This window comes from Cetorhinus maximus, chromosome 16 (genome assembly GCF_964194155.1).
Source record: "Cetorhinus maximus chromosome 16, sCetMax3.hap1.1, whole genome shotgun sequence".
Lineage (NCBI taxonomy): Eukaryota > Metazoa > Chordata > Chondrichthyes > Lamniformes > Cetorhinidae > Cetorhinus > Cetorhinus maximus.
This window is the reverse complement of record NC_135894.1, coordinates 41,118,927-41,131,721: the sequence shown is the minus strand read 5'-3', so window position 1 is coordinate 41,131,721 and position 12,795 is coordinate 41,118,927. Positions and strand designations below refer to the sequence as shown.

General features: G+C 38.9%; 1 protein-coding gene across 2 annotated transcripts in view; it reads left to right on the top strand.

The window, feature by feature from the left end:
• The window catches only part of usp9 (ubiquitin specific peptidase 9), a 290,030-nt gene that overhangs the window by 117,181 nt on the left and 160,054 nt on the right, over positions 1-12,795 (top strand). For both annotated transcript variants that reach the window (XR_013579171.1, XM_078559739.1), the window contains exons 17-19: positions 10,242-10,341; positions 10,698-10,905; positions 11,674-11,914. Coding sequence is in view for 1 of the 2 variants with exons in the window: in XM_078559739.1 (XP_078415865.1) it covers positions 10,242-10,341; positions 10,698-10,905; positions 11,674-11,914 (549 nt within the window). In the remaining variant the exon portion in view is untranslated. The remainder of the gene's footprint in view (positions 1-10,241; positions 10,342-10,697; positions 10,906-11,673; positions 11,915-12,795) is intronic.

The following is a 12,795-nucleotide window of genomic DNA, read 5'->3' as shown; positions in this document are numbered from 1 at the left end:
CCCAGAGCCTGTCCGCCATCTACAAGGCACAAGTCAGGAGTGTGATGGAATACTGTCCACTTGTCTGGATGAGTTCGGCTCCAACAACACTCGAAGCTTGATACCATCAGGGCAAAGCTCACTTGATTAGCACCCCAATACATCACTGTTCACTCCCTCTACCACTGATGCACATGGCAGCAGTGTGTACAATCTACAAAATGCACAGCAATTCACCAAAGCTCCTTAGACAGCACCTTCCAAGCCTGTGACCTCTACCACCTAGAAGGACAGGGGCAGCAGATGCATGGGAGCACCAGCACCTGCAAGCACTCCTCCAAACCTCTCGCCATCCTGACTTGGAACTATATCGCCGTTCCTTCACTGTCGCTGGCTCAAAATCCTGGAACCCTCTTCTTGACGGCACTGTGGATGTACTGTACCTGCACCACATGGACTGCAGTGGTTCAAGAATGCAGCTTGCCATCACCTTCTCAAGAGCAATTGGGCATGGGCAGTAAATGCTGGCCTAACCAGCGATATCCACATCCTCTGAAAGAATAAATTAGAAACCAAGTTGGGTTTTTTTGTGTCAGTTGTTGATAAAAAATTCATAATGTTCTGAAATTTGTGTACATTCTCCCTTTTTCTCCAACAGCATTAAAAGAAAAACCTTGAAAAATGTTCTTTAAAAGCTTGGAGTATGCTGTATACATGTATGGAGCTCAAGAATGTCTCTATTACAAAAAAAACTATTCTTCATGTCGTTCAGTTTAATCTTTTTACTGTACAAAAACTGAGGTTCTCATTCTAAATTGAGGTTACAACGAAGGGAATGTTCGTATTTGGTGGCACAATTGTTTATTTTGTTAAAGTTAAAATTTCCCTTGGTGTTAGTGAGGTTGAAAGGGACCCGATCAGTTTCATACCATCATGTCTTTGCTGATGATTTATTGCAGAACAAATTTCTACATTAGCAATGCAGCATAGAACATTGAAACTAGATCAGTTTATTTTAATCTGCGAATGATTCATTTTTTGTTAATCAAAAGTTATGAAGGGATATGGGGCAAAATGCAGATATTGACTTAGGTCGCAGGTCAGTCATGATATAATTGAATGGCAGAAGAGGCTCTCTGAGCTCAGAGGCTTACAGTATGTTCCACTGTTCCTGGAAGAATAGCATTGATGCTGTGTAGCAGTGTTCGACCTAGCTATTGTCATAAGTGTCAGCAAACATGCTGGAATCCAGAGAAATGTACGGATTAATTGATTGCTCTGTTGTCACATACAAGTTTTGTGCCTCATTTGTGTCTCATGTCAGGTGTCAGAGTTGTTAGTCATTGAGCTTGAGTTTTATAGTTGAAAGTATCTACCACCTAAACTATTTATAATTCATGGCAAATAGCTGGATTTGTCTGTTTAAAGCAGGAGCCTTAAAGGCACAAACAAGTCAGGTTGGTACATGAAATTAGTGGTCTGCAGATTCAGCCAAACCTATGGGCATAAAGTTCCTGCCATCCTTGCAACAGAAGACTATTGCATTATTTTTGGAATCCATTATTGAACCTCTCAAAATCAGACAATGAAGTTTTTATTTTTGAATTTCTTTCCAAGTGCTTTATCATCTTGTTGATGGCTGATTTTTTATGATTGAGGAGAAGAGAGAAGTATTGGACATCAATTATACTCTTTTTGATACTTCATATTGTTTTTGAGTATTTCACATTTTGAAGTTCTAGATTGCAGCTGGGCATTTGATAAAATATGGAATAAATTAATGATGCTTCTTATTCTACAGCCTTAAAATGTCAGCATGTAGTATGCTCGTAGGATTACTGTCCATGAAGTGGATGTTTTTGTTCAAACAAAAAAGGAATTAACACAGCAGATGAGTAACAACTTTCTTCAGTAGGAAATTCAGAAAAGTAGCATTATGCTAATTTTATGCAAATCATGGAAAGAAATCTAAAATATCAAAAATGTAGAATTTACTGCCAGAGAAAACAATTGATTCAGAGTCAGTTGTGCTGTTCAAAAGAGGAACGACCAAACCTTGACACCTCTCTCCTCTGCTAACTGTAGGCCCATCTCGAACCTTATTTTTCTCTTTGTAGGGTTTTTGAAAGTGATGCCTTCCCAGACTTGCCCTGCACCTCTGACCAAACTCCCATTTTGAATACCTCCAATCAGGTTACCTCTCTGTGACCTTAGATATAGTAAATCACATTCTTGTCTAACTCTTCTGGTTTTTAGATTAATGGAGCAGCACTCCCTCGGTTCCACTGTTGCCTGCCTGGTCATAGCTTACAAGAACATGTCTTCACCTTCGGAAACCATAACATCAGGAGTCCCCCATAGGGGTGGCAATAACTTTCTCCAGCTGAATATTAGAAATATCATGACAGTTTCACCTCATAAACATCTGCACTTAAACATAGAAACAGGAATATACCATTCAGCTCTTTGAGCCTGTTCTGCCATTCAGTTGAACAATTGCTGATGTGTACCTCAACCTCAATCATCTGGTGGGGCTCCATATCCCCTGATACCCTCGACTAGCAAAGATCTATTGATCTACTTGAAAATTTCAAATGACAACATCCACAGCCTTTTGGCTAAGAGTTTTCCAGATTTTTACTACCCTGAGTATGAAGAAGTGCTTCCTGATTTCTTGCCTGAATGACCTGATCTTAATTTTAAGACAATATAATGCTGTGTTGGATTCCCTAGTAGGTGAAATTACCCTATTGAATTCCTTATCATTTTAAACATCTCAGTTAGATCAACTCTTAAGTTTCTGTGCGTAAGAGAATACAACCAAGTTTTTGCAATCTGTCTTCATAATTTAACTCTAGGCCACAGTATAATTCCGATGACTCTGTCGGGACCCTTCCAAGGCAATATATCCATCCTGAGGTGCAGTGTGCAGAACTGAATGCATCATTTCAGGGTCTGACCAAGACTTTATACAATTGAAATACTTTTTGCTCCCCTTTATTTTCCAATGCCCTCGATTAGCTTTTCTGCATCCTTTTTGTGCTTGTGCACTAGCTCTTAGTGATTTGTTTACATGGAGTCCCAAATCTCTGCTCCCCTGCACTTCCTAGTTTGTGATCATTTATCAAGTGCTTCATTTTGTCTTGTTTTGGATCCACAGTGGATGACCTTGCCCTTCCCCACATTAAACTCCAATTGCCAGTTTTGCCAATCACTTTATCTGTTCAGATACCTTTGTAATGTCATGCTCCCATTTGCGCTTTGTGTCTCCCAACTTAGTGTCATTTGCAAACTTAGATATACAATCTCTCTTCCTTCATCTGACTCATTGATGAACATGGTTAAAAGTTTAGAGCCAAGTACAGATCTCTCAGGAACAGACTTGTCACGTCCCACAGATCATGAGTGCATATCCTTTACCCCTACTCTTTATCATATCTCCTAACCAATTTCCAACCTGTCGCAAAATTGTTACCAATTCCATGTTAGTTTTTGATGCAGACTTTGTTTCCCCCCAAGCACAGACTTTGAACCTTCTCCATTATCAAGATTGCCTATATTTACCTCTATCACATTGTTTGCCTCTGCCCATTTGCTGCAAAACCTTTATTCATGCTTTTGTCACATGCAGACTCAATTACTTCAAGTACTGCCCTGACCAGCCAACCATCCTCCACCCTCTAAACCTCATTTCATCAAAAATTCTGCTACCTGTGTATCTTATCCCACTCAACATCACCCCTGTTCTTGCTGACCTGCATTGACTCTTCATGCTTCATCCTCTGGATGCAGAGGAAAGTGAGGTTGGAATGAGATAGGAGAATGTGAGTGGTGAGAGATGCAAAGAAGTGGTCAGAGATTTACTTATCTGTAATTGTAACCTTGGAAGTAGGGAGGCCAGGCAAGATGGCAAGGTTATATGGAGGGAAATGTTAAGGGAAGACAGAAGGGCAGTGAAATCAGAGGAGAGAGGGCAAGGTGGGTTTAGATGGAGATGAAAATCATTGAAGCTGAGTTGTCAGTGTAGCGACTGAGGGAGGAAGGAGAAAGGCTATCTTGTTGAGAAAGTTATGCTGGAAAACAATAATTTTCAAGGGCGTGGGAATGTTGGAATAAGGTGAGGTGCTTGAAGGTGAAAGAGGTAACAGAGGAGTAACTGGAGGGACCAAGATGATCGATCCTGAATGAGTATAAGTGGATTTGTAAGTACTTGTCTTATAGCTGTGTCCTTTAACTGCACTGCTCAATGGTGGCTGTTATTCCTGGAATGATGTATTTTCCAAATATCCCGTTACAACTTATATGGATAAAATTAGAATGAATCCTAAACTCTTGCTGTCTATGTTTTCTTTTTTCCCCTTTGAGCAAGAAATGTATATATATTTGTTTGGTGTTCAATTACATTTTATAGTTCTAAGAAACGTGGAGAACTTTTAAGCTCAAGTTTATGTCCAAACTCTTATCTTTAAATTGCTACCGTATATCGCAGCCTATAAGTCATGCAGGCCGCTACCTCTGCTAAGAAATGTTACAACTGTGTTAGGAGTTGGCCTCAATTTTTCACTTGAGAAATGTAAGTTTTACTCGGCTTATAAGTCGGCGCATGGGATCAAGCAGGCGATATGGGCTGTGTTGGCAAAAAGATGCGCGGGATGCCCATACAGAGCTGACTGTGCATGTGGCAAACGATGAACAGGTATGGGCCCCTTCAACAAAAAGAATGAAGTATGAAGCTGGTTTCAAGCTAAAAGTAATAATATTTGCTAACTCGTCACATGACTGTGCGACAGTGAGAGAAATCAGTGTTAGTGAAAAACTCGCGTGAGAATGGAAGGAGGAGGAATCCACCCGGAAGAAGATGCCCAAGACCAAATGTGCCATCAGAACAGATGCCAGCTACTGGCCTGATCTTGAGAAGCACATATCAAAAATCTAGCGAGGTGATGGCATAGCGGTATTGTCGCTGGACTAGTAATCCAGAGACTCAGGGTAATGCTCTGGGAAGACCCAGGTTCGAATCCTGCCATGGCAGGTGGTGGAATTTGAATTCAATAAAAATAAATAAATGAGAAGTCTAATGGTGACCATGAAACCATTGCTGATTGTTGTAAAAACCCATCTGGTTCACCAATGTCCTTTTTAGGGAAGGAAATCTGTTGTCCTTACCTGGTCTGGCCTACATGTGACTCCAGACCCACAGCAATGTGGTTGACTCTCAAATACCCTCCGAACAAGGGTAATAAGGGATGGGCAATTGAAGGATGGGGAATAAATGCTGACCGAGCCAGTGAAGCCCACATTCCCTTAATGAATTTTTAAAAGGGGTGCTTGAAAAATCATCAGAATAGCTGCGTCATCGCCAGTGAAATCAAATTGAGTCAAGCAAAGATTTTAGGCCAACAGCTAGTTGTAGCTACTTTATGTGGCAGAAAGCCAAGATCGCTCGGAGACTACCAAAAAACATTAATGCCAAAATTACCAGTTTCCAACGATTCATCAGACAGCGGCAAAAACATGAGTACCTATTATGTTACTTCGGCAGCATGGATGAAACGCCCGTGAATTTTGATATGGCCATCAGCCAAACTATGGAGTGGAAAGGTTCAATGACAGTTCTAATGAAAACCACAGGGCATGAGAAAAGATTCACCGTGCTGCATGGCAGATGGAATTAAATTAAATTAAAACCTATGGTAATTTTCAAATTTACATCATGTTGAAAATCAAGTTCCCTGCAGGAAAGTTTGTGTCTGTCTTTGACAAATGTTGGATGGATGAGGATGGAGTGAAGGCAAGGATTGGTAATATGTGGAATAGGTGCCCCGATGGCTTAAACAAAAAACACAGCTTTTAGTGTGGAATCTGCTCAGACCCCATTTAACTGATGAGAACAAGCAGCGCCTGTGAAGAAATAAAACCCAAATTGAAGTTACACCAGAGTGTCTAATGCCTGTAGCTCAATCTTTGGATGTGTGCTTCAACAAGCCATGAAAGGATCATGTTTGTGCCAAATAGATTATGTGGAAGGTTGATGGAGACAAAGCCTTCACTAAGAGTGGAAATATGCTTGCTGCCCCACTTGATGTTTTGTGTGATTGGGTTATCAAATTGTTAGATGCTATTAATGTAAAAACTGTCGTCAGATTGATGTGAAATTCCTATTCAGTTAATGGAGAGGAAGATGAATTGTTATGGAACGATGATTCTGAAACCAAAAGTACCAAGTCATCAAAGTGGGATCCTTATGATGATGCCATGTGACACTGAATTTGATTAACTCTTTGCATTGGATGCCGAAGATGATGAATTTGACTATATTTAAAACATTTTGATTGTGGCTAAAGGTATGCTAGAAGAATTAACTAATTCAATTAACATTTCAAATAATATCAGTGTTACTTTTTTTCATACTTCAAAAAGTCATTTGTGGGAGTAGTTTATATGCCTAACAGTACACAGCAGGACAGAATATACATGAAGAAATAATGGGGGCTTGTGAGAAAGGTGCTGTAATAATCGTGGGCTATTTTAATCATCTTATAGATTGGATGAATCAAATTATCAAAGGTAGCCTGAAAGATGAGTTCATAGAGTGTATTCAGGGCAGTTTTATAAAGCAGTATGTTCCAGAGCCAACCAAGGTGCAGGCTATTTTAAACCTAGTAATGTATAATGAAACAGGATTAATTAATGATCTCATAGTAAAGGAGCCTCCAGACACCAAGTAGTCATAACATTATAGAATTTCACAGTTTGAGGATGAGAAACGTGGGTCTTGACTCATAACTTACCCTTGTAATTGCCTTTATTTAAGCTATGAAGACAGAGTTGGCTAAAGTGGACTGGGGAAATAGGTTAAAAAGCAGGGTGGTGAGAAGCAGTGGCAGACACTTGAGATATTTCATAACTCTCAACACGGATATATTTCATTGAGGAAGAAATACTCCACCAGAAGGATGTACTATCCATGGTAAACTAACAAAATTAAGGGTGGTATCAAACTGAAAGAAAAGGCATACAATGCTGTGAAGATTAGTGGTTGGCAGAAGATTGGCGAAGTTTTAGAAATCAGCAAATGATGGCTTAAAAAAATGAGGTAAAAATTAGAGTACGAGAGAAAGCTAACCAGAAATAGAAGAACAAAGAGTTTCTACAAGTACATAAAAAGGATAAGAGTAGCTAAAGAGTGAGACTGAGGGATTACTCATGGGAAACAAGGAAATGGAAGTGTTCAGGTATTTTGTATCAGCCTTCACTGGTGAAAGCACAAAGCATCCCAAGAATAGTTGACAATCAAGTAAAAGGGAGGGAAGAATTTAAAACAATCATGATCACTGGGGAAAAAGGTATTGGGAAAACGATGAGAACTAAAGGCTGACAAGTCCCCTGGACCTGATGGCTTGTAGCCTAGGATCTCAAAATGAGTGGCTGAAGAGATAGTAGATGCTTCGGATGTAATCTTCCAAAGTTCCCTGGATTCTGGGATGTTCCCAGTGGATTGGAAGCGTGCAGATGTAACACCTCTATTCAAGATAGGAGGGGGACAGAAAGCAGGAAACTATAGGCCAGTTAGCCTAACATATGTCATACAGAAATTGCTTGAATCAATTATTAAGGATGTAATAACTTGACATTTAGAAAATCATAATACAACCATGCAGAGTCAAATTGGTTTTGTGAAAGGAAAATTGTTTAATTTATTTGAGGAAGTAACAAGTAATGTTTATATGAAGGAACTTGTAGATGTATCTTTGGATTTCCAAAAGGCATTTGAAAAGGTGCCATATAAAAAAAAATTAGTATACAAAATAAGAACTCATGATGTCGCAATGACATATTAGCATGGATAGAGGATTGGACAGCTAACATAGAGCTGTATCAGGGTAAATGGGTCATTTTTGGGTTGGGAAAATGTAACTAGTGGAGTTCCACGGATCAGTGCTGGGGCTTAAAGGATTTACAATTTATATTAATGACTTGATGGATCATGGTATCTAAATTTGCTAATGAAACAAAGATAGGAAAGCAAGTTGTGAAGACTATGAAATGAGTCTGCAAATGGACATAGGTAGATTGAATGAGTAGGCAAAAAATTGGAGAGACACTGTAGAAATCTGTGGTACAGAAGGATCTGGGTGTCCTGGAACATGAATCATAAGCTAGCATGCAGGTGCAGCAAGTGATTGAGAAGGCAAATGGGATGTTGGTCTTTATTGCAAGAGGAATGGAGGATAAAAGTAGGGAAGTCTTGCTACAGCGATACAGGACCTCAGTGAGACCACATCTGGGGGGCACTGTGTATAGTTTTGGCCTCCTTACTTGAGGGATTTTATTGCATTGGAAGTAGTTCATAGAAGGTTCACTTGGCTGATTCCTGGGATGAAGAGGTTGCCTTATGAGGAAAGGCTGTGCAGGTTAGGCCTATACTAATTAGAGTTTAGAAGAATGAGAGGTGATCTTATTGAAACACAAGGTTCTGCGAGGACTTGACAGGGTGAATACTGGGAAGATGTTTCCCCTTGTGGTGAAATCTAAAACTGAGGGGCTCATTTTCAAAATAAGGCATCTCCCATTTAAGATGGAGGATTTTTTTCTCAGAGGATTGTTAGACTTTGCAATTCTTTTCCTCAGAACGGTGGAGGCTGGGTCATTAAATATGTTCAAGACTGAGTTAAACAGATTTTTGATCGACAAGGGAATCGAGGGTTGTGGGGGACAGGCAGGGAAGTAGAGTTAAAACCTCAATCAGATCAGCCACAATCTTATTGAATGGCGGAGCAGACTGGAAGGACCGAATAGCCTACTTCTCCTATTTCTTAGGATCTTATGTGCATTGTACCCCAGAATAATTTCTCCCCCAACTCCCCAGTCCTTGTGCCATTGTGGAGTAACATATTGTCTGAATAGAATACTGCATAGAAACTGGAATAGGTGTGTTGGATTTGTACTGTGGTCGTCTGAGAGAAAAACCTAGTTGCACAGCCCATGACAACAGTTAAAAATGCTCAATTTGGTTATTGTGATATTCTGATTATTGGTTGATGTGTTGGAAAAATAATAAATGAGAATTGTGTGCATGTAAAAATGATTGGTCAGTATGCTTGACAGTGGAGTTTGGCTCTTTTCCAATTTTTCGATAGTGCTGTTTCTTTCATTGGCTACTCATTGAAGCTTCTCGGTTTAGTATACTCAGAAGTATGATGTCAACAGTGGATTTTAACGTGATCCATGAAGATAACGGCTTTATTTTCCGTGCATATTTGAAGCAAAGCATGTTTTAATTGACTGCTTTTCCTGCTGTTGCCCATTATCCAAAAATATATGGAAGAGTGAACGCAGTAATATTAATCCAAACTATATGATGCAGTTTATGTTGATTAACAATGATTTTGTGCTCTAAGATATCATTCACAGTGTAAAGTATTTCTCCAATGAAGGATATCCTAATATCCCATGGAGTCTGAAGTCATCTTGGATTAAGGATAAGCATTTGCTATAATTTTCCATTGCATGCATAAATGTTCAAATGCCCAGAATCCGACTAGTTAAATCACAAACTATAGTTGTAAATTGTAGTTGCTGCACACTTCATGACTGGAAATATTTATTGGACATACATTTATTACATCTTGATAGCAACTAATTTAAGACAAAGGGCTAAACTAGTGTTTAAACCTTCTCATTTGTGCAGATTGAGCAATAGCTTTTATAAAACTAAGTTATTATTACAATAAATAAGCCAGCTGAGTCTGACGGTATACCCAATATTGCACAACATCTGATGCACTTCAGTGTAATGTTATCTCCGACAACTGCACATGGTTCATTGTTTTGGAGTAGGGGGTTATCCATGCTGCTGAGTGACAATGAAATCGCAGGTGTGATTATAGCTTGGTTTTTCTCTTCACGTATTGGTGAACAAACTCATTATAAGAATGAAATCTATAGTCATAAAGAACTGATGTGAAACCTGACTGGGCAAGACCAGATTCTTATGGTGCCAGGATTTTCTTTGAACTGTGTCTCAATGGTTTCTCAGCTGTGCCTCCTTTGGATTCCTGCTTGATCATTGGCATGGCTGAATGACATTCAAAGAATTAGGAAGGCAACACCAGAGGACAAATTCGAGTGGCAACTTAGAAGAATTTTATATCATTATTTGAGGTTATAAATTGAATATAATTGTGAAGATGGGCTTGAGTTCAACTCCATGCTTTTTGCTTAGAATTTTTAATGCCTTGACCATTGCCTGTGTTCAATAGGTTGTAATTCAAGGAAGTGATGACATTGCCAGTAGAGCGATAGACCTGCTAAAAGAAATATACACGAACCTTGGCCCAAGATTGCAGGTTAACCAGGTAGGTGTTCCACTCTGAAGGTAGTGCTTGCCCAGCGTAGGCTTCTTTAAATGTGGAAGTGCACCTGTGCTCTTTGTAATTTAGAAATTTTCCTGTCGAGCAAATTTGCAATTATGGGTGGACTTTTACTTTAGAATTTTTGCTATCTTCTAATATTGCCAACTGATGTACCTTAACATATGTTCAGTTGCTTGTGTGTGTATGATGAATAATGGAGGAAAGTTGCAGGGGGTGGTGGGGGAGGGTGCGTGTGGGGAGGAAAAATTGGTTATTGTTTCAGCCAGTTGAATATACTGTAAATTGTAAATGCACATCTGTTTGCAATGTCTAACTGCTACCAATATTTCTACAAATAGGTAGAGATTCATGAAGACTTCATTCAGTCATGTTTTGATCGATTGAAGGCCTCTTACGATACGCTGTGTGTACTAGATGGTGACAAAGACAGTATTAATTGTGCAAGGCAGGAGGCAATACGGATGGTACGTGTATTGACAGTGTTGCGGGAGTACATAAATGAATGCGACAGCGACTACCATGAAGAACGGACTATTCTGCCAATGTCTAGGTATGTACATCAGAAGTACTGCTTTCAATTCAAGGTAAAATAATTTCAGCTCATTCTTGTCTATGAATGAGCTAAGTTTTTATGGACAGCTTTCATTTTTTCTTTAAAACTGCATTTGGTTTTTGATTGAGATCTTTGTACTCGAGTTTTTGAGTTTCAATTCATTTTGATCATGCAGCTAAGTGATATACAATGTCTTTCAGGATGCATGTAAGTTTATAATTACTTCATGATGTACAGCAATATTGATGACAAGTACTGAAAGCCCTCAGTTTTAGATGTTCTGTTAGTTTACTTTTAATTTTACATTAATTTTTTTAAGGACCTATTTACCTATATTGAATTGTATGCCCTTTGGATGGGTCTTCTCATGCTGGACTATTCATATATAAAGTAACCATTTTTGAACAGCTTAGCTGTGGAGAAATATACTTCCATTGATCAGTCATTTAGTTGTATTGACAATTTTGAAGAAGATCAATGCAATTTCTTCCTAGATGGAAGGAGGCAGTACCATAATCAGAAAGCCTAAAGATGGGCTCTGCCCGTTTCATTTCAGTTTCATAACAAACAAAAGGATCTTAAGTCAGCTTCACAAAATGCCACAGTTTAATTGTTATGAAGTGAGACCATGTTTACTTAAGTAAAACTACATTTTGGAATAATAATTAATTGCGATGCCTTAGATATATTGAGGCTTACTTCAGTGGAGCAATTTTCATCGCTTTATATATTTGGGATCATGAAACTAGAATTTTCTTTTTTCAGAGCTTTTCGTGGAAAGCATGTATCACTTGTTGTACGGTTTCCAAATCAAGGACGCCAAGTGGAAGATTTGGATATTTGGTCTCACACAAATGATACCATTGGGTCTGTTAGGCGCTGTATCCTCAGTAGAATAAAAGCAAACAGTGCACATACGAAGGTAGAACTGTTTATTGGTGGTGAACTTGTAGATCCTGCTGATGATCGGAAATTAATCGGGCAGTTAAATCTTAAAGATAAAACAGTAAGTATGTAATAAAAATATGTATCATCAACAGTGACTATAATCGATGAAGTGGGACTGAAATAGCCCAATGTTAAATAAAGTGTCACTGATCTCCTATAGGGAATCATGAGTTGTCTTTTTGTAATTTTCATAAACTTTTCAGATTAATTTATGGAATATTCATCATATGTTGCTTTCTTCAGAATTGACTTGCTAAAATAATGATCAGTTGACTATGTAAGAGGAAGTAAACAGGAAGGCACATTTTGGGGTAGCACAATGTACTGAAGATCCTGGAATGGCATGATGTTGGATGGTTGGCAGGCAGTGCATCCTGTAACATAATTTTCTGTTGTTTTATGGCTTTATATTGACTATTAGGTTTTTTTTTTAAATTGTGCCTTCTTTCCAATACATCAGTTCAAGAATTGTGCCAGTCCAGGTGATTAAATACTGCACTGATCTGATCTGTCCTGCCAATCAGTGACACACTGGGAGGGAACATTGATATCTTCAGGGAATCTAGTTACATGCAATCTGAACATAATGCATTTTCATTATTACATTTTGCTTCAACTGAAAATTAACATGCCTGTGTGACAATTAATTGACATGAATTAGAAACATTTCTGCTGCTGGGATCATTGAAGTAGCAGCCAAATGCTTAAACTGGTGATTATTTTTAAAATTCAATCCTCACAAGGCATGGAATTGATCTAGATTGGCCCAGCTAAGTGGTCATGTAACATTTGCAAGTTCCAAGCTTTGCTGGCTTTCGTGGATATTTTTGCCTCCTGTATCCAGGCCAAATGCATCTTGCTTAGGCGTTTTCACTAAAATGGCAACCAAAAGCCTGGAGAGACATCCCATTTCATGTTCTGTTTTGATGTGAGTGGGGA